Source organism: Mya arenaria, chromosome 10, assembly GCF_026914265.1.
Source record: "Mya arenaria isolate MELC-2E11 chromosome 10, ASM2691426v1".
Lineage (NCBI taxonomy): Eukaryota > Metazoa > Mollusca > Bivalvia > Myida > Myidae > Mya > Mya arenaria.
In genome coordinates, this window is record NC_069131.1 from 39,709,522 (window position 1) to 39,735,843 (window position 26,322).

A 26,322-nucleotide genomic window follows, 5' to 3' on the forward strand; every position below is an offset into this window, starting at 1 on the left:
TGTTATTTAATTCAAAGAAAACACAAATTTTTATTTTAGAATATTATATTGTTATAGTGATATTAATTTATACAATAGTGGATTTTTGGAAGATAACTGTCGACTGTGGTAGTATTGTTGGAACTTTTTTTTTAGATCTTCGTAAAGCTTTTGATTTTGTCAAACACAGTATTAATGTACAGGAAATACATATGTATCACGTTTTATGTTCCAGCTGTAGGCAATGTGTAAATTGGTTGTGACAAAAATATGCATTGCAATATGTTTTAAAGTAATGTTCCACAAGTATCCGTTATGCAACCATATTATTTTATTTATCAATTATTTAAACCTTTTTATTCTGAACAATTCCTGTATTTACCCCTTGTCTGATGATTCTACTTACATTCATCTGTATATAGAGTTAAAGTTATTCAACTATCATTGCAAAAAGTTACAGCGGAAGTTATAAAAATAATTTCTCTATGTAAATCCAAGAACATTGTATAGTCCACAGGTGGTCATACTTGACAACTACATTGTATACAAGACAAGCACGTAGCTAAATGTATTATCTTCATAAAATAAAGTCATAGTGAAAACCATGAGCAGTACAAAGCTATTGTTCTACGTACATCAATGTTCGGGTACTGTGAATACTAAAATATTTCAAACAAATGAACGATCGGCTGTCAAAGATCAAATTAACTGGTTACAAAGATCCCTTGTTCATTTCCTGCAGATATTTTCTTTCAGAACTGATTGTTCACAAATTGAATACTAGTAGACGAACTGTTTTTCATTATTTAAAGCTGTTACGATATAGCATTAGGATAAAACTACAAAAAATAATAAGGTAACATGATATAGTAATTTGCTATGCATAATTATTCTACATGTGTGTATGACAACGAATGATAATAATTGAACTTAATCTTTTTTCATTACATACCAATCATAAATCCACACTCAATGCAAGTCGCAGAACACAGTAGTCCGTATTCTACTTAAGTGCAATACGGACTTAAATGGATCACATTTTTTTAGAGCGCGTATTAATGTGGCCTAACGAAACCGTTTTAGGACATACATCCATGACAAATGCATTCATGACACATAACTGTTAATCATGTATTAGAAGATATAGTGATAAATGTTCATAATAGATACAACATTGAGAATATTCATATTCATAACGTTATATTAACGTCCACGTATTCATATAATCGGGCGATATAAGGTTCCTTAGCGGAAAGTAATCAGTCTGTATTGTATAGATGTATATATTATTCCATTTTCAGTTAAATTATTCAACATTTCATAATTTAAAATGACTTTACTTAGTCTATGTATATATGTATATGTTTCATTTAAGTTGACGATATAGCGCGAATTTAAGGCTTTAACATTTCATCAATCAATGTTTGGATGTACATCGTTTCAATTATTCATGTTTGTTCAAATGCTTTTATTTGTATTTACAAATTCATTTCCCTTCCTGTTTCACTAAACTATTCACTCTTCAAAGGATAGGGATACAGAAAAAAACTTGCGAACAATGAAACATAATGTAAGGGACAGAGATCAGGAAGTATTTGTATTTCATAGGATGTTTTGACAATTGAAACCAAAAAGGAAACCTGAAATATTTGCTTCTGTATTCATTACATGTATAATAAAACAAGAGGTTTGCTTAAAAATTGTCGTTTATAATTCCTCAAATTATAATAAAGTTAAGGTTTGTATAGAACACTTACTATTAAATCTGTTGAAAACATGAGCGTTATGTAATTGTTCCAAACAAATCAATCGGGATTCCGTGACATCGAAAACTGCAGTTTCATTTTCGCAAATATTTCTAGAAACAGAATAACTTCTGTGACTTATTGTTTCTATACCAATAAGAATAGTCTTAGATTTCAACTTCTACAAATTAAGTATTATTTAACGTATTTCTAATTAAACGGATTTAAGTGATCGTTTGAGCACAAGGCAAGTCTCCAAGCCTAAAATCTATTTAGATTTTCGTAAAATGAACTTGACTGAAACAAGGAACTGAGGAACAATGAACATACTACAAAGAAATGGCCGAAAGTGGACATCCCTGGTATGAAAACGTGTGTTTATAATTACCCACATGTATCAGTGCATTTGTTCAAGTAGCAAGAACTTGCAATGTGTATGTTGCATATGAACATGGTACGTATTATCAATTCCGGATAAAAAGGAATGAGCCACTATGGCTACGTTACTAGTCTACGGAAATGCAATGTATTTAAGTAAAGTAGATGAACATCATTGTGATAGTAAAAGAGTCTAGCTTGCTTAAGAGTCCATTTGTTTCGGTATTTCTATTTTATAGCAATGGTTTATACATATATACATACAGGGATAACGTCATTGTCATTTGCGAGTCATGTTTAATGAGCACACGTTTTCATTTTAGTTTCTGTACAATTTTACATTTTATAAAAGTATCCATAAAACACTCAAAAACAAACATCTGGACCAGGGTATCAATGATAATATAGAAAAAGGGCATTCAAGACAGCTTGGCAAGAACAAACAGTTAAACGAAACAAATTAAACTGTGAACTGTATGGCAAATTCGAGCAGTATACGTATATTGCAAAATTTATAACCGAAATGCACACACAGATTTTGCTGAATTCTTCTAATATTCTACCAGTCGGTCTATTAACACGTTGTCTCAACCTTTACTTTCTGTTTATTGATGGTATTTCAATCAAACTTCACAGAGATGTAGAATTCGATGATGAGTTTGGTCTCGCATAATACTAAATCTCTTATCTCAAAGTTTTTTTTAACAGTTTTTACACTGCATTTGTTTCAGGTATCAAATACACGAAATGTGTAATCAGCCCATTTACATTGTATGAAGCTATTTTAATATATCTTAAGGAAAGAAAACCTACTCAATCAATTAAAATTTTGGTACCAAATATTTACGATCATTCATTCATTCATTCATAATACAGTAAGTTGTAATGCATCATCATTACAGTTAGGGCCGTTTTCTTTTATGTTTTAAAACGACCTCTATTGTTATACAAACTCTTTCGCTCAATCGAGTTGAATATTATTTAGATAACAAAAATAATACGCGCAGTAAGTATGACTTGATCAGGATGTGTGTTTGACATGCTGTATATCGTAGGTAGACAGAAGCATAGACATAGATTATGCAAACGTGTAGTTGGTTTAAAGCTGCACTCTCAGAGATTGATTGTTTTTAATTTTTTTTGATGAGCCAATTTTTGCGCATATGTCTGGAAACCAGTGATATATGACCACTGACAAAAGAGCAGATTGCAGTTTATGTTTACGTTTGAAAATAGATGTTATATGGCTTAAAGCGTTACAATTTACCAAACTATTGAGAGTTATCTTATATAACTGAGTTAAAGTCCCTGATGCCAAAATGAGATGATTCTGAGACAAAAAAATAAAAATTAAAACTGTCAATTTGGGAGAGTGCAGCTTTAAAATAGAACATTGAAGAACATCGCAAATAAAAACCACTCTCTGCACGAATGAGAAATTAGGTCGGGAAGGTTGGGAATTGCCCTTTTCCTTTCCAAAATGGGTTTTGCATGTCCAACTATATATTTGCTTTGCCTCACCTCAATTTATTACTGTACAAACAAATGAAAGTGTATAGAAGCAGATTGTAAAGATAAATGTCGATAATGAGTCATATACAAAAAAAATTGTTCAGATCGTTTTTTTCGAATATCATCTTCACTTGGAGTAAAATATATGAACAGGAAATTTATAACTGAAACAATGATAAATGGATATGGCCTTGTGACTATTTGTGTCCATTCTTAAATGTCTTTTGTGCATTTCAATAAGCTCACACTTTAAAATTAGGCTAATGGATGTGTCTATCTAATATGATTGTACTGTTCATACAAGTTTAATTTTATGCATATTAACGGGTCTGTTTTATAAACGTTTGACTTTGTATTATTTTGTTATTTTATATTGCTGCATAAATCATACCTTATCTCACATTGAAGGCATTAGTCAGATGATCTTTATTTCTGATTATTTTACTTCCTAGTTTGTCACGACAAAGATTGGTATCGGATATCAATTGAAAAAGTAAAAATCAACAGTGCAGTGATAAGTAGAGAATATTTAAGTTATGACAGGAGCTGGAGTTATATTTTTTATATCTTTGTAGTTTAATTGAACATACTATCATTACTATAATGGTAATATTAGTGTTATTGTGTTTAATAAATGTCGTGGTTTGTGAAAGATGCCCTGTTGCTAAGTATGGTAACAACTGTGAATACACTTGCAGAAACCCCCATTGTTTCTGCAATTCATTTTGGCACTGTGGATCGTGTGAAGTTGGATATTGGAACATTAGTTACAACTGCAGTTTAACATGCATGTCTGCAACTTGTAGGTGCACCGACTATACAAACTGTCTTTCTTGTAAAGAAGGATATTATGGATTGGAGAGTAAATGTGACAAGAAGTGCTATTCTGGATGCAATGTCAATAAATGTTATGATAACGGAACGTGTGAATGTAAGGCAAACTTTACTGGCAGTAAATGTGACTTGTGTGTAGATGGCCGATATGGAGCGAACTGTTCTATGCAATGCAGCCGAGGTTGTGAGGGGAATATTTGCAACTTTCGTGATGGAACATGCAACTGCATTCGAAATTATAGTGGTGTAAAATGTGAATATTGCATTGAAGGTCACTACGGAAAAGACTGTCTTAATACATGTAGCATTGGTTGCTTTGAAAATACTTGTTCTTCTTCCGACGGAACATGTGATTGTAAAGAATATTACACAGGTGATAAATGTGATACGTGTGTCGATGGCAAATATGGAGCAAACTGCTTATTGCAATGCAGCCGAGGTTGTGAGGGTAACACATGCAGTTCAACAGAGGGATCATGCAACTGCCATATACATTATAGTGGTGGAAAATGTGAAAACTGTATGACAGGTTGGTATGGAGATAACTGTTCAAAACAATGTAGCCAGGGTTGCCTAGAAAATACTTGCTCTCATACTGACGGAAAGTGTGATTGTAAAGACTTTTACAGAGGTGATAAATGTGACATGTGTGTAGACGGGATGTACGGTGGACATTGTCTAAATAAATGTGAGTTCTGTCATCGATATTCTTTGTCTTTCTATTATATGCGATCAATAATTTGAAAAAAATATCTTAAGGAGGCAACTTTTACGAGTTCAAAGTTTTGTTGCATTGATGTTTGTTGTACATTCAATAGGTATGGGTTAAAATAAACCTACGTTTTATTTTGTAAATCGGCAATTATGTTATGCATTAATAACATTTAAATGGGTTGAAATAGCTTCAGTTTGTTATCAGTTGACTGTTTCTTTTAATAAGTTAATAAGTAACACTTCAATAATTACCATTCAGTTTTAAATAACACTTTCAAAACTATGAACTTAATCTCGTTTTGAGTATTTGCTTATAAACGTCGCGCTATATACACCGTAAAGTACTGACATTACGCTTTGGTTTTAATAAGTTTGACGTTAAAACAATTTCCTCATTTTAGTGGAACAAAATCCTGCGAACAAAACAGACAGTGTTCCAGCTGGTGTATTAACGGGGGGAGTTATCGGTGCTGTGGTAGTGCTAGTTGCTGCTGCCGCTCTAACTGGTTTGGTCAAACGAAGATTTGTAGAAATAAACATACTTTAACTGTTATGTTTTCTAATTCATCATGACACTATTCGTATTAGTGTTGGTATCTTAACTTGATTTCGGTATCAGTTTGTTTTGACTGATTAGATTCGGACATATACCTATACAATCATTTGCAGATAAATCTTTGTATCAACTTTACTGCAAGTGTGATTGTGTTGTTCTTGGTGTTGTTGACCTTATCGTTACACCGTAATACTTTTGCTTCTGGTATATTGAAATGACTTATTTATCTTATTTCAAAGCTTACTACAAATTCAATTTCAGATTATCACAAAAGGTAGCAAAAAGCCATAGAACCGAGCGAAGTACTACACATCAGGGTACAAAATACACTAATATTTAATGAGTTATTATAAATAAAATAGTAACGTCAGTGCTGTATGTATGACTTCGTGAATATTGTATGAATAGTGTATCATTGTATAAGTATTTTTCTAAAAGTGAGTATATTAACACATCGTTTGCTCGGTCAACCCAATTATCAAATGTGACTGACCTCAAAAGAGTATCTTATTATATAGGACGTCTCATTATTTACTCGCTTTACAAGTGCAAATAGGGTCATTGTAATGTGTGATAAACATATGCGTGTTCATGGCATACAGTTTCTTTCATATATCCCAGTGTGACGGAACCGTTAAAACCATACAAACTTGTGTAAATGTACACAGCTAATATAAAATTAATTTACTAGGTCAAATCAATTGAAGAAAATGGAAATATTTTCAGAACATGATAGCGTTTTATGCACATATTTGGTGACCATATTTTCTTCTTAAATTACGGTTTATGAATGTTACAGGAGGGGAATCAGCTCAAACCGAACCATACGAAGCATTAAATAGCAGCCGCATGGAAGAAAGTGATAGTAGAGATATCTACACAAGACTGTTCATGACTGGACAAGCTGCAATGACTGAACGTGTCAACCCTGACTGTAGTGCTACGAATATGTTGAATGATGTAGGAGGTAAAGCAGCCCAATCGAAAGAATATGAAACATTAAATGCTACCCGTTTAAAAGAAGGTGACCGGAGTGATAACTACAGAACGTTGCTCACGACAGGACAAACTGGATATACGGACGATGGTAATTCCGAAAATATTTCAATGTATAATCCAACAATCAGTTCGGATCCTCACTCATACGCTAACATGAAGCTCAAGATCTGATCATTTGTAAAGAAATGACAACACACACATGCGTACTTCCTATTACAATAATACCTATATTTACTGGTCGAAGTGCCTCAATTTCAAGACAGTATACTTCAATATCTAGAAACACAAGCGTTGACTAATCTGCGGTTATAGAGATAACAAACACAAGCATGACAATCTTATGTAAACACGTTTATAAATGTTTTGATACTTTTGCTATTAAACTATTTCAAAGAAATAGAATACAATAAAACATGATCGGGTGCCCGCTGAAATTGCCAAAAAGGACTTCGGCGATTAAATAATTTATCTTTATATATATATATGTTTTACTTTTTAAAACATCCTTTACACTACATTTGTTTCAGATATCAAATACACGAACTGTTTAATCAGACCGTTTACATTGTTTAAAACAATGGCAAGATATCTTATGGAAAAAAAATAGGTTACATATACAGTAAGTTATAATGTAACATCACTTGACTTAGGGCCGTTTTTCTTTTGTGTTTCAAAACAACCTCTATTTTTATACAAACTGTGAACACATCAAGGCTATACAATTTTCGCGTCTCGAGTTTAGTATAATAAAGATAACAAGAATAATAGATGCAATAACTATGATTTGTTCATGGTGTCTGTTCGACATGCTGTAAATCGAAGGTAGACAGAGGCATAAACATAGTTTATGGCCAACATGGTGTTGGTTTAAAATACAACATTTAAGAAGATCGCAAATAAAAACCACTCTTTGCACTTAGTGAAACTGGGTGGGGGAAGAATGGGCATTGCCTTTTCTCTATCAGAAATGGGTTCGGCATATCCAACTATTGATTTACTTTGTCTCACCGCAACTGTACAGGAATGTGAATATAATCAGGTTGTTCTCACCAATGAACTGAGATTTAAAGTTGCTGCACTACGATCAGGGAGACAGCATTACGCCTGTTGAAACTGCTACCATCCTTAAAATTATGTATCACCCTCCTTTATGTATTCTATTACGCATCTAATATGTGTTCTTTTTTAATTGTGTGACAAGCATTCACCGCAATATCTTCCTGTATGATTCGGCTAAATACAGTAAATACTTTCATGGACTGCAGCTTACTTTGAGAACGACGTATTCACTTATTGTATTCAATTACATGATCGTTCTCACGCGATAGTATTTATGATTGAAGTTAAGAATATTAAACACCGGATATAAAATGTCAAAACTGTTTACAAACGAAAACTTCCTTGTTCAATTTAATTCACATTCCCATAGCTACATATATTTATGATTTCAAACTAAATTTAGAATCAGCACATGTTTTAAATTAATAAGTATATGACAAAATTGCGAAGGGAACTCCTGATAAATGAAGTACTTTGATATGTATAAGTCAATATCGACGACCAATATTAAACCAAAAATGATAAAGGTTCTTCAGTGGTATATAAAATAACATAACCTCTTTTTTCATCAAAGAATAAATATAATATTGATAAAATATTTAAGATAAAGATCAAGTTATAATTCTTGCTCATGTTAACCAGAAAAGGCTAAGTACAGAGACATGAAAGATAAAGTTTTTTGTCAAAAATTTCTGCTTTGACCATTCTGTACAGCAAAATAAAACTGCTGTAAATGTAAGAAGATCATTTCGGATTTGCAGACTTAAACTCGTCAAATCTTTCGCAAGCATAATTAAATATTTCTATATGTACTGTTTTGCCTTAATTATTTTACTCAACATTTATATGTTTTACAAGTAAAAATAAATTATTATTTAAGTGCATATCACACCGCAACGTGAAAATCTTGAAAAATAAACTTGGAATGGACATATGATTCCGCATTTATTCAGAGCATCAAAGTTTCAGCACTCTTTTCGCAACACAATTTCGAGTTTTCGACCTTGAAAATAAATTGATTGTTATTCCCTATTTTGAGGACGATTGCTTTTCCTTAAACAGATTTATCGCGGTTTGATCTCATGAAATATCTTATTTCTTTTAAACTGATAAATCGCCTGTTCGCTGTGATTATGAACATTTCAATTCAAGTTCAGAAGTCGAAATATCTTCCGCATGTCTGCGTCTAAATCAAAACAATGCACAAAAGCAAGTAAACTTAAGTCTGCACTAAGTTTAAATTTCTTTTTTCCATGTCTTTTGCACGCAATCTTATAATGAACTACAAGGTCATCGATAAATGGTGAACTATTTTAGTGCAGACTATTAATCTAATAATACAACTGTTCAATATATTTGTTGATTTAAAATATCAATCGGAAACGAGTCATGATGTCTTTCATCACTATTCATATGAAAAACTACAGAAACAAACTCAGTAGCCAAAAGTTTAAATTTAAGAAACACTTAGTCCTTATTAGTAAATTGATCAAGGTCCCACATACAAGTCATGATTTGTACTAAAGTGCGATATCGATGCCCAATTTAACTTTCAAGAACTTAACACAGAAAATGTTTAAGGCATTGGAAAAGTAATTTAAAATTTAGGTGACTACAGGAACATAAATAAACTACCGACAAGGCTTAAACAGCTGTTTTTGTTGTTTTTTTATTTGTACTTTAAGCTTTATTTTAAATACATTTCCTTCATATTGTTTTCATGAGGTGAACACAATGAAATCACCGACAGGTAGCAAGAAATATTTTTTTGTTCATTGCCATATTAAACCAGGCGACTTCCACATTTTTGACTTTATCTGCTTGCCAGACAAAGGGGTGCCGTAGGATGTGACATAAATTATTGAAATAAGACGGAGAGTTCTAAACATACCTGACCAACTTTGTGGACCTTTTCTCGTTCACTGCAAGTACCCCTTATTGTGAAAAGCCCTTATACGGTATGCATATGCATTATGATACAGTGTTAGAACATTCCTTCCAAAGGCTGATAAAGGCGTATTATTTTTTGTAGGAAGAGCAAATTGCACAAATGAAATTATTTATTTTAGACGAAAATGTCACTCTATTACAATATCATTTAAAAAGAGTATTGTTGACTCCTTTGCATTTACACATTTTAAAATATTTACAATTGGCTCTTTCGGTGCTGGCAATGGAAGAACTGGAACAAACATCGCTCTAGATATTTTGACAAAGGAGGAATAGAGTTAGACCTAGAATGCTTAAAACCTTAACAGAAACTTCAGAAAAGAAATGTTAGTAAAATATGTTTCATAATTAAATAATAATTAACAAAGAAGAAGACTCTTCGATATGATAACATTGGGTAATAATTTCAACAAAGCAAAATGAATTTGTTTGTTGAAAAACGGTGTTACAAGATAGAATGTACCATGTTCGAGATTGTTTTCTATTGTTTTGTCTTCACATTAATTACTATAGCAAAACAAGTTCTTTGGGCGTTACTATTCTATAACTACCGTGTGGATTTCCTGATACCAAACAAATTTGACGTTGTCCATGGCGACAAGATGCAACATAGTTGCACCAGCCGCAGTGTTGTTAGTGCGGTTTATATATTACGTATGCATTCTCAAAGCGTATAACAATAAATTGTCTGTTAAAAGGAATAATTTTCAATTTGAAAAAAAAATATGAATACTATACTTAAAAGGTCAGATGGCAGCCTATAAAGAGAAGTCACACAAAATGCTTGATTGTTATAGTATTTCAAAATACATTTCCGGTGAAACTTTTAACTAGTTGAGTGATCTCAAACTATATAAATATGATCAATTATCCAGGGAAAGTGTCCATCAAAATAAGAATCAGAAACACGATTAAGATAAAATGTAGTTCAATACAGTTTGACCGACAAGTGTTATAGTGACAACAACCTTGGTATGTTCTAGTAACAAGATCGATCGGAGAAACAGGGTTCAATAACATATTCATGTAATATTTCTCATAAATCTGTATCTATATTTGCAAAGGGATGTGTAAAAGAAGGCGTTAGACCAGGAAGAAAAGTATTTGTTAACAGTTATACAATAAGCTCCAGTATATGCTTAACTGTACAATGATGCATTTAAGACCATTCACTATGAAGGAAAAGCTTACAATAAATAAATAAATACAAATTTCCAAGTATCTAACCAAACTTTCATTACCTGTCCAAACAAATATAGTTTATGGATAAGACTGGTGTTACTTGAACGAAATGTTTTAAAATCGGGCCTACTTACTCGAAAATATTGTCTTTTATTTGCTAAGATTTTCTCTTAGGGTCGAGTTAAGGTGACACTAAGGTCTCTCTATTTCGCTTGCTAGAACGCACCCCGAATGCCACAAAAACAAACACTATCTTAAGGATGTCGATATTTTATTGTGTGTATTGGAATTGTATTATTGGGGAATATACGAGAATTGAGTCTTTTTTGTAGCGAAGGCCAACACTTATAAGTAACAGACATATGGGTTGCTGACTAAGGATGTGTAATTTTTCATAAACTCATTTAATATATAACTATGAATAATATTCATTGGGACAACATGTAGAAAGGAAGTGGACATCGGAATGTGTTCCACAACAGGCACATTAAACTAATTTGGCCTTTTTTTTTTCCTTTTAACTAATACCTCATTTTCGTACAACCTAAATAGTATCTATAAAAAGCATGTGTTTTTTTCGTCATATCCCATAAAGCGATCTAGATCTAGCGATGTTGTTGTCGGACGGCTTTTTGATTTAGCGAATTGTGTTAAATACGAAGTGAAAATTAGGCAATCGCAATTGAATCCAGCGCAGGACACTAGCACAATTTATTGTTGGGTTATTTAAACCCCAATCGCGTTCGGTATATGATTTAAATCTAGTTTGTGTAACTATATTTCTATTTTAGATAAAATCGAATAAACATCAATAAGTCAATCAATTCAATATGGTAGTTACTACATCTGTCATTATGTATGTGCTAGATATTATAGGTAGAAGGGGTTTAATAATTATTAAACATGGCCGTGTTTAGATGAAGTTGAGAATGAAATAAGATTATAGGACTAATAGACTGAACAGGAAGTCTTTTAAAATTTCCGCATTATAAATTACAAATTCGTTTACTTTCGCTGTGAAATTTAGTACAGGTAAAATTTTCGCTTTAGCATCTTCTTAACATTATGTGTATAGAAGGTAATGCACTCTAGATAGACTGATCCACATTCATTTGGTTGAACGTAGAACAATACAAACTATCAACATAAAGCACTCTTTGTTTATTTAAAATTATTTTAAGATTAATAGTGCATGGTTTCAGATTTGTTAAACAACACATTACTTCCGTGTACTTATCACATTACTCAATGGATTAGAAATGGGTGGAAAGATGTCCAGATACTCTCCGTTTGATCTACCTAAATCCTAGTCAAATCGTATAGATTATTAAAAGTGGATATAATCGTCTTGACGTAATGTTATACACAATCTTATGTCGGTTATAACGATGTTATACATAAAATGAAGATCTTTCAACTAATGTATAATGACATTTAATACGCTGTATAGAAGTTAATCTTCTACAACCTACTGATTTATATCTGATTTCATATTGGGGAGCGTTAGTTAGGTAGTCGATATCTCCAATTATTTTACTTCCTTGTCTTCACAGCTAAAACATTGGTTTTGGTTATCCATTTAAGAACTAAAATTCTACTGCGCGGTAATGAATCAAGAATGATTCTGGTCTTTGTTAAATCGGAGTAATATTTAATATTTTTATAGTTAACTTGAACGTGAAATATACATACACGGGTAATTATGTATATACTATTATTTTTAATTAATTTCGTGGTTTGTAAAACCTGTCCAATGGAATATAGTGACCGCTGTGAAAATTGTACGCAGTCGTTTTGTGTTGAGTGCAAAGCAGGATATTTTAACATTTCTTCGAAATGTGCTTTTACTTGTATTACACCAACGTGTACGTGTACCAACCATTATGATTGTATGTCTTGTAAAGACGGATATTACGGTATTGGAAATAACTGTGATCGGAAATGCTCATCTGGTTGCAATGGCCAACCATGTGACAACAATGGAACGTGTTTATGTAAGCCTTATTTTACTGGAAATGCATGTGACTCGTGTGTAGACGGTATGTATGGAGCAAATTGCTCAATGCAATGCAGCCGAGGTTGTGAGGGGAGAAATTGCAGTCGAACCGATGGAATATGCACCTGTAGCGAATATTATAGTGGTGAAAAGTGTGAAAACTGTATTGCAGGTCAGTATGGGAATGACTGTTCAAAACCATGTAGTCTTGGATGCTTAGACAGCACTTGCTCAATGACTGATGGAAAGTGTGATTGTAAAGACTTTTACAAAGGAGCAAAATGTGACGTTTGTGTAAATGGGCCTTACGGGGACGGTTGTTTAAATTCATGTGAGTTCTGCTATTCATGTAACATATTAAGTATAGAGCTAACTATCTCCTACAATCCTTTATGACATTAGATTACATTGATATGTATATAATTTAGGAGGTTCGTGTAAAAATGAAAATACGATTAACAAACATGCATTTTCTTTGAAACACAAATGCTAATGTAACCATGTGATGTTTAACATACATCTTTTACTGTTTCGTTTCTGTAAATAAAAGTCATTAGAAGAACTAAATGTTTGTAACTTTTCAAACGTTATAATTTATGTGTTATTTAATTAGAATACAATATTACTAACGTGATGAAAATCAGGTTCAATAACATTTGTATTTAGCAGCAAGTAATGAACAGACAGAGGCAGATAAACCAATCATTGGTGCGCTTGTCGGTGGGGTAATTGGTGCTGTTCTTGTAGTTGTAACCGTTGTCGTTGCTGTCATCTTTCTCAAACGAAGGTATAAACTACATATAACACTGCGGAACAAAGTCTTTACAACTTTGGTAATTAAGACATTCATATTTAACAAAATAACTGATCTAAATAATATGCTTAGTATACAATTATTATTTAAGATTCACTAACATTTGTGTCATGTTTGCATTTCAAAGAAAAGAGTTATGCTGGAAAATGCCACTAGGCGCAGAACAACACCGCAAACAAATACATACACCTCAGCCAGTTGTCTACGCTACAGTGCAGAAAAAAAGTAATTTAATATTGTTGCATCTGTAATACTATAATACTACATGATTATGTTTTTAAGTTAAGTTTTTCATGAACATCATTTAAGAACTTGTCTGGTGTAAACTATAAAACGGAACTTATAGGCAAAAAAACAACAACACAGAAGCGAATTAGCGTCGTTTTTTCATATTCTTAAAGCCTGTGCTCAATATGTATATTTAAGGACACTCGTCTGTTCCCGCTCAGCAAATGGAGTCCAGTCGTGGCAATCAGGCACACCAACCTCACACTTCACTGACCGAGCGCCTTGCTGAAACTGGTAAAATAATCAAACGTTTACGTATGTTGTTTATCTTGATTATGAAGACAGTTATAAGATGATATACATAAATTTCGAGTCAGGGTTCTGGGTAGGAAATGTTAACGATGTCCTGTGTGAGTTTCCATTTTGAGAATGAACCATTGTGGGGCTCGAACCCAAGACCCTTTTGATGGGAGGTGGAGACCAAAGCATTAGAACAGTTTCACCCTGGATATGACTTACCTGTAATGTGATAACAAATATTTTTCGACAATTACATGTCAATTATGATATATATGTTTAATATATGAGCAACATTTATTTGCCTTAAAGGAAACAAATTATACGAAGACATATCAAATGGACCTGATGATTCAGGCCTTGTTCAAGAGAACGTCAAACAAGAGGCAGGGCACGGAGTAAACATGCAAACACAACACGTTGAACTGGTGATGACAGACGAAACTACTGAAGATGATGGCCTTGAAATTGGTACACGTTTGAATGTACAATATTTCATCTCATATTGCTTTGTGCTTAGATATGCTTTTTCATGTTTTTACTGTTTTTGTTTATGTGCGTGTATATTAAATTGAATTTGGAATGACTGTGATAAAAAGACCAACACAAAAGGTATATTCTGTAAAAGTGCATTTGTACAATAATTTTAATGTGTTCTGTCCACTGTTATAATAATACCATACATATCCTTTAGATGAAGACGACCAAATAGCTCGAGCAACAGCAATCACATTTGAAGAGAAAGGCGGTATATATTACAACAACGCTGATAAAATCAATAAACAAAAGGTCGCTGTTAACAACTTAACGAAATACGTGATCGAGAAGACTGACATAGATATTGAAGAAGAATTCGAGGTGAAGACGTTTTCCTTTTCCGCGAAGTAACTTATAACTATCCAACCTTGTTGAGTACTGTTCCCCTAATTGTAAATAAAAAGTCAAGTGAATACAATTGTAGAATGAATAAGAATGTCTGTAATTGAAAAAGACAAAAGATATGATAATACAATTTTGTTTGCAGAAATTTCCTTACGGCTTGACAAAATCCTACGACGACTCCCAAAAGCAAGGAAATATACGACGGAACAGATATAAAGGAATATATCCATGTATGTTTTTCATTTTAGTACTCTCGCCAGGTTAAGATAATTATTAATTTGCATTGATAGTACATATGTTACAAGAGGGAAATCTACCAGAACAAAAGGGTTCAATACTCTGGTTTTAATTAGTGTTAAGTTAAGTCCCTTATTGATAAATACACAGATTCTTAAGGGAAATTTCCAATTTACATTGCTTGATTACTTGCACAATGTCTTTTCAGACAACGATACCAGGGTCAAGCTCCGTGACTGTGAGACGGATTACATAAATGCTAGTTTCATAGACGTAAGTTAGCGTAGCTGTATTGCATTAAGTGTTCAATTGAGATTAAGTGGACGACACAGCTTTCAAATATTATTATTAACAGAAAGCAATAAGATACAGAAAAACCTTTTTTCTATAATAGCGATCAGAGCAGCGTTCTTCTGATAAAGATGGTGGATGTATAAGATTTACTTAACTCAAAAAATATATGTTTATTTCAGGGTTATAAAAAACGACATGCGTACATTGCAGCACTAGGTAATATATGCTTCTTCAAATATTTAAAAAGATGTTATGTTAATAGCTTAAACAATTGATAGTTACAAGCCACCACCGTGATCATAGGTTTACAAACTAAGCTATTATTTCGTACTTCGAAAGCATAATTGAGTGGAGACGGAAGAGTCATATATTTAGCGGAATGTTGTTTTACATGAAATTGGCTACAGTTTGCCGTTCTGATACTGAGTACGCAATTACCACATATGGATAAAACCAACCATTAAAAGCTTGAAGTATACATTGGATGATTATCGATACGATCTCACGAGTAAAGATAAATGCTTTAAATAATTTCAGTTGTTATAACACTTGTAGGTCCAATGTCAAAGCAGCTTGATGATTTCAGTCCATTTTGGCAGATGATCTGGCAAGAGAAAGTTGAGACAATTGTCATGTTGACCAACCTTGTTGAGGACGGAGTACGTACAATTATATTCACAATACTTACAGTTTGTAGATTATTTGCAGTCATAGCGTTTTAGTCTTATAATAAGAAAGAATCAATTATATATGCTTTATATGTTATCCCCACCCTCGTTCTATATACACAATTGTAGAAAGACAAGTGCGAGCAATATTGGCCAGACCTTGGAACAAGTAAAGTCTACGGCAAAGTCCATGTTTCATCCCAGAGCGAGGATGAATATGCCGAGTTTACGAGGAGGGAATACACAATTTTAAAGGTGTCGTGATTGAAACATGTTTGTTTTATCGTCTTATATATTATTTAGTTAAATGACGTTTAGCTGACATTATTTCTTGATTTATCTGTAACGTATACAAACAATTTATTTCAATGACGAATCCCTATGAAGAATATATTGTACCTAAGCCAGATTGGTTTTAATGAAAACCCTATTTCTACTAAATCTACTGAATAATATTTTGTCAACCGGTAGTGTTTATTTTTAATTTTTTGACAAGCATTCATCTAATATCTTCCTGTATGATTTGTAAACGAATGATCAATACAATGCACCTTGTCAATGACTGCAGACTACTTTGTGAGCGACGTGAACATTTCTTTTATTCAAACAATCGATCTTTAACACGAGACCGTATTTATGATTACATTTAATGACATGAAACACTGGCTCTAATGTTAAACGCAAACATGAATTTACAAATGAAAACTTCCTTGTTTAATTTAACTGTCATGCTTGTAGAAAGAAATATGATTTGATTTATGATTTTGTGGTATTAAACTCATTTATTCTAACAAAAGTGTGGACATTATTTAGAAGTCCTTACCAATGAAATATCTTGGTACACCAAAGATGATAAAATCATATATAATTTTTTATAATGTTTCCATCAGTACGCATTTTAACCTAGTCCGGTACGTTTTAAACTTCATTTCTTAGAAAATGCATCAGCGATAGAATAACGTAAAACCACAACTAGAAATGAACACATTCCTATAAAAATACAATAAATATATATACGTGTACGTAACTTGTTTGTTAGCATATTCTGATATGTGAATTGTACATTTTCAACAGAGACAAACCTACGAAGTCCAAAATGATCATCTAACATTTTAAACGCGGTCAAAATCTCAAAAAATAACTTTGATAGCAATTGATATTGTTTTAAGATAAAAATCAAGAAATAATTCCTGTTTAAAAAGGTCTTTGTCTGAATGACCATTGCTTTGAACATTTTGTTCAGCAAAATGAAACTACTGTAAATGTAGAGACTCACTTCCCATACATACTTAAGAAATTATATCAATACATTATTATGTAAAAAGGTTATTTCAGCACTTTCAATGCTCATATAATTCCGCCATAATCTCATTTCAATACTATTTTCACGAGCATCAAAGTTCGCTGGTCAATAAGTCCGCCATGGCTCAGTTAACAGGTACACACTTATTTATGCAAACAGTAGAAGTATTTGTGAGAAAATGAACTAGCTAGTAAGTTAAATATTGATTTGACTAGGATCACTTTACGAACAACATTAAAGTAACGAAGCAGGGTTAAGCGACTGTTTTTCAATTACTGTTTCTTGTTTTAAGAGATAAGCATGTAAAACACGATGATACACAAACACACCTTTTCCTCTTGTTGTTAACAATAAATATAGAATAGTATTGTTGTAAATAATATTCGGAACACCTACTCAAAACAAGATCGTGTACCTTAAGCAGAGGTATTAAAGCAAAATCTATATATTTCTTTTGAACAGATAAACCGCACATATGCAGTTTAGTTACATTTCATATCCACTATATTCAGAAGGCAAATATCTTCCTTGTTTATTCGGTCTTAATCAATACAAGACACCCAATAAAGTGAACTTCAGTTTAATAAGATACAAGGTCATCGGAGATCGGTGTAGTATTTAAGGCGGAATGAAAACTTCCTTGTTTAATGTTTATGTTTTTTTGTAAAACAATTTTATTTAGTTTAAATTTAAAAACAGTTTTATTTTTTTAGACAATGACAAAATAACGTTATTGTTTCAATGCTTACTGAAATACTATGTGTAGAAACAAACCCTATAGCCTTCTCAAAGTAAATTCTTTAAAGGCATGTAGATCAAGGACCCACATAAAAAGTTTTTGTTTGATATATTCTTTGTTTCAATATTGATATCCAACGTCGGTCCAATGATAACAAACATTCATTACACGCAGATAATGATTTAATCACGGAATATGTTAATGTATACGCTAAAAGTAGTTTTAAACTAAGATGATTGTATGAACTTCAATGATTTAATAGAAAAGGCTTTCACAGCCGGTGTATTTATTTGTACTTGAAGTTATATTTTACATATAATTCCTTCATATTTTATCATGACACAACTACGGGTAACAAGAATTATTAGTTTTGAGCCCTGCTCTATTTCACAGGGAAGTGAAATAAGACAGCTTCACCATCTTCACTTTACCTGCTGGCCAGACAAAGGTGTGCCGGATGATGTCATAGGAACCATTGAGTTCAGACAGAGAGTGCTGAACCTACCTGGCCAATTTGATGGTCCTGTTCTTGTTCACTGCAGGTACGTTTAGTTTAGTGCTTTTGTTAGCATATAAAAGTCGCACAACATAAACCCTTCAGACTTCTAAATACAATCACATTGACCTTCAAATGTCTTCTTTGTTTTAATATTTTTTTAAAAAATCGAACACGTTACGTGTTTTCAAGAGCTTGAAATATATCAAAACGCTTTGGCGTTACGCATACATGATAATATAAATAATCAATCATAGAAAAGAATTAACGTCAACGTCATACTCTGTTTAATAACAGTATGTCGTATTACGGCAAAACGTATAACGTTGATAGAAACAGAAATATGAAGTGTATGAGATGGTATACAAACATATTAACATTAAAGTATACTGGATCAAAGGTCATGAAATAGTCTATTTGACCTCTTTTTAACATTCTTTAGGGAATGTTCATTGAATTCTAAAAAGTAGTTTTACAGGATCAAAACACAATATTTACGAGCTCGTTTTATGGTGCCATATCATGTGAGTATAATACATGTTTAGTTCTATTTACCGAAAATAAATCAGCGTTTTGTCCAAAAAAGATTTGCATCTTGCAACAGTGTTGCAATATGAGGCAAGGTTCCGTTAGCTAAAACATTCTGCCTATCTAATCAACAATGCATTGTGGAGATTGTTCCTATACAGACATGTTTGCAAATGGGTAACCAGAAGATGAATTTTAGTCAGTAGTTTTGGCTACCTTATTCAACTATTTCTATTTGAAAAAATAATCACCAAGAAGTCACTATACAGCATTGATTAGATAAATTTGGATATTTTGGAAAAAAAATGTAGTCATTTGAGGTTCCCATAAAAACTGCAAGCCAAATTAAACAAAACTCTGATAAAACATTTTTGAACATTTTGACTACAGTTGATAAGGTTTTGTCATTAAACGCATGACTAGTACATTCAACATTAATTTTGAATTTATTTATTTTACACAAAAATGGCACTCCTCTAGTTTGTTCACAATTTCTATGAAACAATAAGGCTTGCTCATTTGCATTTACGCATTTCAAACTATTTGTCATTGGCTCTTTCAGTGCTGGTGTTGGAAGAACAGGAACATACATTGCTCTAGATATTTTGACAAAGGAGGGAGAGGGTGAGGGGTCAATACATATCCCTGGCTGTGTGATTAACATGAGGCACGATAGGGCCAACATGATACAAACCATGGTGCGTTAGTAGCAAGTTATTATATCAGGGGTAATTTTAATGCCTTAGTGGTGTATATAGTGTACTTAGCTCAAATAATAATATTTGTGATAATAGTAGAATAATCTTTATTTGAGTCGTTTAATGTATCCTACATATCCATAACATTAAAACTACAAATGATTTGTATACTTTGTATGATAGAAATAGGTTTGCATTCATGTAGTATTATATCGATTGCTTTCGTTGTATTTAATTGTTCTTTAACAATCAGTTGTGCATGTTACTGTCTAGAGCCAGTATGAGTTCTTATATAGAGCACTTGTCAACTCGCTGAGTGATATCAGCAAACCAATAAGAGGAACACGTTTTCGCCAGTACATCAATCAGATGGGGAAGAAAGGATTCAATCGACAGTTTCAGGTTTGACTTTATGTCATTCGTGTTAATAGTGTTTTTAATCTAGATATAAAAATTCACATTGCATTTTCTTTAACTGTAATAACATTCCATCTTCTTCCTTGCTTACTGATTCAGTCAATATTAATACTAGAAACCCGTATAGATGATAATATATAATAAAAAAAGTTTATATGATTATGCAGGAGATGCAAACAGTTTTAGAAAAGCCGTCAGGTTATGGAAAGCAGGCCATGGAGAGGAATAACAGAATAAAAGGTAGGAACAGACCATTGACAGACATAGCAGGTAGTTAATTATTTCGTTGCTGAAGTGTTTCATGTTTCATTCCAGTTGCTGGAACATAGGACTCCTTAGAATGAAGCTCTTTATATTATGTTAGAGATAATTACCAATAATTTCTACATGACCTTAGAATGCTTTCGTTAGGGACCCGTATTTTTAGGATGATATACTAAAGTTCCAGTTTTTAGTGTGTGTTACTGTTCCAATTTACTCACATGTACCAGCCAAGAGGAGTATGACACACTTGAGTAATTTTCGTATTTTGTGCAAGAGAAAAGCTTAGCACACCTGTGTGATATAGTATACAGACAGCAATGTTAGCTAGCCATGGTTTAACTGAATATTTAAGGAATTTGTGTTCTTGTAAGGAACATCTAATCACTTTTTAGACTTTAAAAAGCATTAGATTATCATTTGCAAACATAGATATATACATGTACGTGTTGTTATATTGAAAATATTCTTCAACAGTTTTAAAGTTCTAATATGTTTCAACTACTGCACAAAATTGTGTTTATATATTTCTTTCATGCCTTTTTGTTAAGGTCAGATCTTTAAATCTTAGTTTAAATCAACTTTAGCTCTTTCAATATTGTTTCTACCGAGTTTATTGTTCGGAAGAATAAAGGTTATTGCGTCTGAGATCTGAGATTTTGTCTGCCATTTGGTTTGAAATTTGTAAAGATCGATCAAAATTTACATGGTATTTGATACCTAAAAAACAACAACTGCTTTTTTAATATAATTATATTGCAGGAGATCGCAACAGACCTTGCAGGTTCTTTGATAGCCCACCTGGAGCTCCTGAATGTATAAATGCAGTCTATATCGAGGTAGCATTTACTTCAAGTTTATTTAAGTATAATTTATACATGTAAGATACCACTTTTGTGTGAACTATTGGTACATGACTACAATTAACTAATATTTAATTCATTGGACTTCAATGATCAAAACAAAATTGTAGTGTACTGATTAAAATATGTTAGCGATAGTATTAGCTGCGCACATTTTGGCCATATAGCTATTTATAAAAAGAACTAAAGGCTAATAATTTGTATCTGTACAGAAGTCATATGCTCTTTACTTATTATCATAAAATTCATATGAGTCAATGAAAATAAATTAAAATAATTAAATTATCGACATATAGTGTGCATATTTTAATGTGATTGACAAAATCAATTTGCGAAATTTATCGGCATCAACTATTCAGCCAATTATGTGATCCTTTTTAAGAGCTTGAAAGCAAGGACTCGCTTTTTGGTTGTTCAAAGTCCCATGAAAGAAAATGTGATCGACTTTCTGACACTGCTGTCCCAGGAAAAGTGTACTTGTGTCGTAAGCTTTGAACCTTACACAGACAAACAAAAGGTTTGTTCTTCTTAAATTACAATTTTTCTGTACGATTTAGTCATGTTTGAGTTGTTCTCAACTGTTGGCACATTAGACCAAATTTGTATGATAATTAAACAAATGTTTGCTATTTCCAGAAACAAAATGTCGGATTGTATTTTCCTTCTGGAGACCACAATTTGAAACAGGGCATGTTTCAAGTCAGGTGTACAAAACAAGAAAACCACGGCTATTGCACAAAAAGACTCCTAACGATCAAACACAATGAACACGATGAGGTAACTTTACATTTAGAATACACTTGCTGTTTAACGGTTGTGTTAAAAACCTTTAAGAACAACCCTTGTGTTCATACTATTTGTGTTAGGGTGTCATTTCTTTTAGCACATGTTGATATCAGCGAAGTTGGAAGGTATTTTAGTTTTTTGTAACTTCGTACAAAGTCTTCATCCTTATCCACCTTTTGCACAGTCTATAAACTTATATTTTAAACAGCAAAGTTCTGAAAGGGAAGTCACTCACTTTGAATTCAATGCATGGGATTATACCAGTGACGTCCCGAAGTCGAGTAAGGATTTCCTTGATCTCATCAAAAGCGTTGATGCCAACTTAAGAGAAACTTCTAACCGGGGTCCGCTTCTTGTTCACTGTTTGTAAGTACAGCTGTACTTTATTCATTAATGGACAAAGAATGCCTTTACATGATAACTTTTCAACAAGCGTGTGTTTGTTTTCATTTATTACGTTATATATTCCATACTTCTAAAATATGTTGATGATTAGGTTTTGTGAAGGGCATCCTTTGGGATCATTGAATATGATCAGGTCGTAGGGGTTTCTTGATCTTTATCCAGCGAAGGTTTATTGTGCATGACAAAAGTTTTGACATTTTGAAAACAAATGATCAAATCATTTGCGTATTGACATGTATGGATAAGCTGGACAATAAAGACACAAACCGCCGAACTGAAATTTACCAGTCATGGTGTATATGGACCTCATCAGTTATCATAAATATTATTAACAACTTCTTGTGTGTTTTTTTACTTATCTTTACGATATCATTACAGGGACGGGACTGGAAAAAGCGCCTTGTTCTGTGTTGTTTCAATTTTGGTTGAAAAGATGAAAATAGATCACGAAGTCAGCGTTGTTAATACCATAAGGAAAGTCAGGTCCAGGCGTACATCAGCAATCCCAAATATGGTAATCTTTAAAAAACATTGATAATAAACACAACTTAGGAATATATCCAATACATGCTTTGCCATTCTTTTACCTGGTATGTTGGAAGACTCAGAGATCGACTAAAAAGTTTCATATTCAGACGCTTGTAATCACACATATTAAAATATATCTTTCAAATTGGTTTAATGTTATATCATATACAATGTTAACATTTTTCTTATTATCTGTAGAGTTCAAGCATTGAAGATTTCTTTTTTGTGACTAAGTCACCAATTGTAATAAAAGTATTTATCACGTTGCTTACTATCTGTTTGAAATATAAGTACACTTGTTTACTAGAATAGTTTTCTTCATCTTCAGGCACAGTTTGAATTCTGTCACGAATGCGTGTTGTCCTACATAAAGTCATTTGATTACAGTCAATATTCAAATTTCACTGGTAGTGTTACGAGTGTATCTACTGCTTAGACTGATTGCTGGCCATGCTAGATCAACCACAGCTAAACAGATAATGTAATCTTATGAATACCAAAATAGGATATTTTCATCTTTCAGTGTTCGTAGGAACAAAATTCATTTATACAAAAACGTAGTGTGCTTTAACTTAGTTACAAATTGAATCGAATTGTCATCGTTTGACATCACATGTTTTATAATGCATTCGAGATTTATGCAACAGTGTATTAAATGCAAGCTGTAATTTAACTGGATTTTCAACCTCACGCTGTATTTCGATAGGATTTGATTCTGCCAAACGGGGTGCCAGTGTGAGCTAACACTTGCTTGTTTAAGGACAATTCTGCCTATGAAGGATGTTTACAGTGAATATTTATCCCTTGAAGAAAAACATTTGATTGACTTGTATGTTTTGTGTTGGATTCTGTAATATTTCATTCGATTATAGTTTTGTATTTGTTGAAAAATTGTATAATAGTATAGATTTGTTAAACATGAAGTATTCTAAAGTAGGTACAAGAGTCGATGTCTTGTGTGGAGAATTAGTAATTTTTATTTATTGACAATAAAAAAAAAAAAAAAAAAAATGTATCATACTCGCATTTCCTTTGTTGGTAATGATTTATGGTTTTATCGCATTTTTTTCTTGCATGCTTTATGAACGTATAAGGGCACGCGAGCAAATCCCATGATCGTAGCACGGGCTTAATGAAGTTTAATAGTTTATTATTGTATGTAATAAACAAATGTTATAGAAATAATTTCGACAAACAATATTATTATACAATATCGTTATTTGTGTTGGGCCACAAGCTATATCAACATTTGAACAGGGTTGACAGAGGCTTATGTCTTTGATTATTTAACTGTTATGAGGTAAAAGAAAAGGTTGGAATCAAATGGTTTTTCACTTCGTGAGCACACGATGTGTCGGTATTAAAATTGATATGATAGCGTACACGTTATTTAGACGAGTGCTCCTAATGCGTGTGAGCACCACAATAACCAAACAAATGAGGATATCTAGTCAACATAAATGTCCTATACTACTCTGTTTTCTATGTTCATATTAACAGCATTGCTGTATAGAAGCCCTAACGTGAACGATATTTAGACGTTCACTTATTTTTAATTGCATGAATCAGCGTGTGAACAAAGTGGTAAATATGAAGTTATAATATAACTTTACGCACATGTGCACTAGCTCATTTTCATATCAGTGCATTCAATTGAATGTGTGTTAAGCTACACACAGAGAGAGAGAGAGAGAGAGAGAGAGAGAGAGAGAGAGAGAGAGAACAGGTGTACAACTACTGAAGTTATTCAAACTCAATACTTAATAAATTGTTCTGAACTGAGGTTACACATACATAAACTGCATACTCAAATTGATGTCGTCCGAGCATAGTTTCTCCACAGTACAACAATAGCCTACTGAAGAAGACGCCTGTGTGTATGGTAGAAGCACTAATATTCAAGATCATGTTGCGCTCTTGTCGGAACTGCAATTTGCTTTAAAAAGGAATCACTGTACTCTTATAATTTAACATATTCTTGGCTTTTTCCCGATCTATAAGGTGTGTTTCATGAGGGGTCAATATGGTTTCAGAAGAATCGTGACATTGTGTGTAGAAATCGCCAAGACGGAGCCCCTATAATTCTACGAAAAGAGTGCGAATGTCAAATGCTACACAGATTCCGTGCAAACTTAGCACGGCTCTAGAACGACGTGTTGAGATACGTCCAACGTGGTGGACATTTGGTAATTTAACTTTCATAGACTTATTTTTTTTTTATGAAATCAGATTGCAGAATTAGAACATCCAATTAAAACATTGAACTACATTTTAGATACAGAGAAATATTGTTAAATAAATATTGTATGGTTTACTATACCATGGTATCAAATATTGTATATTTGAAACCTTTTTAGGGTCAAACTCATTTACAGTCAAAATATAGTACAAAACAAACATTGCAACATGCCTGCTAATTAGAAAACACACAAAAAATACCTTGTTTATAAAGATCAATTTGATTTACCAAACGTTTGAATTGGAACAGTATGATAACATAAAAGTCATTTTGATGCTGATAATGGAATGTTTACACTATTCAAGTTTGTGCCAGTACATTTGAACCAGTCTGACCGTTTAATTTTATTTTTAAACAACTACCATCGTTCACTTTTTTAATGAATCGAACGAATGTTAAACACAAATTATCCAGGACAATAAGGGAATATCAAAAAAGATAAACAGACTACTTCAGTTAATTTCGCATCGGATGACTTCCGTGTGCTAAATGGTAACTTTAAACTATTTCCCGATTGTATTGACTCGTATGCAATATAGAAAATAATTGTAATTCTAGATTGGCTGATGGTTAGCCCAGCAAACCATGGTTAGGTAAAGCTTACAAAAAATGTTCGGTAAAATAGAAAATTATGGAATGTTTTGTCTTTTAATTCCGTAGGAGCACACTTTGAAACTGTGTAAGATTCAAAGCATACGTTAGGAAATGATGTAATGAGTATTGTTGTCGTAGAGT

General features: G+C 32.6%; 1 protein-coding gene across 4 annotated transcripts; it reads left to right on the forward strand.

The window, feature by feature from the left end:
* Window positions 1–4,996: 4,996 nt before the first annotated feature.
* LOC128206198 (receptor-type tyrosine-protein phosphatase alpha-like) lies at window positions 4,997–24,808 on the forward strand. Of its 4 annotated transcripts, XM_052908504.1 has the most exons (25): window positions 4,997–5,136; window positions 5,564–5,665; window positions 5,980–6,035; window positions 6,518–6,805; window positions 13,077–13,235; window positions 13,571–13,691; window positions 13,846–13,943; window positions 14,145–14,240; window positions 14,556–14,714; window positions 14,938–15,101; window positions 15,268–15,355; window positions 15,571–15,635; window positions 15,836–15,872; window positions 16,212–16,315; window positions 16,454–16,579; window positions 18,760–18,908; window positions 19,953–20,088; window positions 20,362–20,490; window positions 20,673–20,745; window positions 21,529–21,605; window positions 22,012–22,146; window positions 22,266–22,406; window positions 22,624–22,781; window positions 23,199–23,334; window positions 23,677–24,808. In XM_052908504.1, exons 4-25 carry the CDS (start codon window positions 6,568–6,570, stop codon window positions 23,782–23,784), a joined length of 2,697 nt encoding a protein of 898 aa, XP_052764464.1. In that variant the 5' UTR covers window positions 4,997–5,136; window positions 5,564–5,665; window positions 5,980–6,035; window positions 6,518–6,567; the 3' UTR covers window positions 23,785–24,808. The 4 variants fall into 4 exon arrangements, with proteins under 4 accessions (XP_052764464.1, XP_052764460.1, XP_052764461.1 ...); XM_052908500.1 differs by lacking the exons at window positions 4,997–5,136; window positions 5,564–5,665; window positions 5,980–6,035; window positions 6,518–6,805 and having other exon boundaries at window positions 12,470–13,235; XM_052908501.1 differs by lacking the exons at window positions 4,997–5,136; window positions 5,564–5,665; window positions 5,980–6,035; window positions 6,518–6,805 and having other exon boundaries at window positions 12,470–13,235; window positions 13,574–13,691.
* The last annotated feature ends 1,514 nt before the right edge of the window (window positions 24,809–26,322 follow it).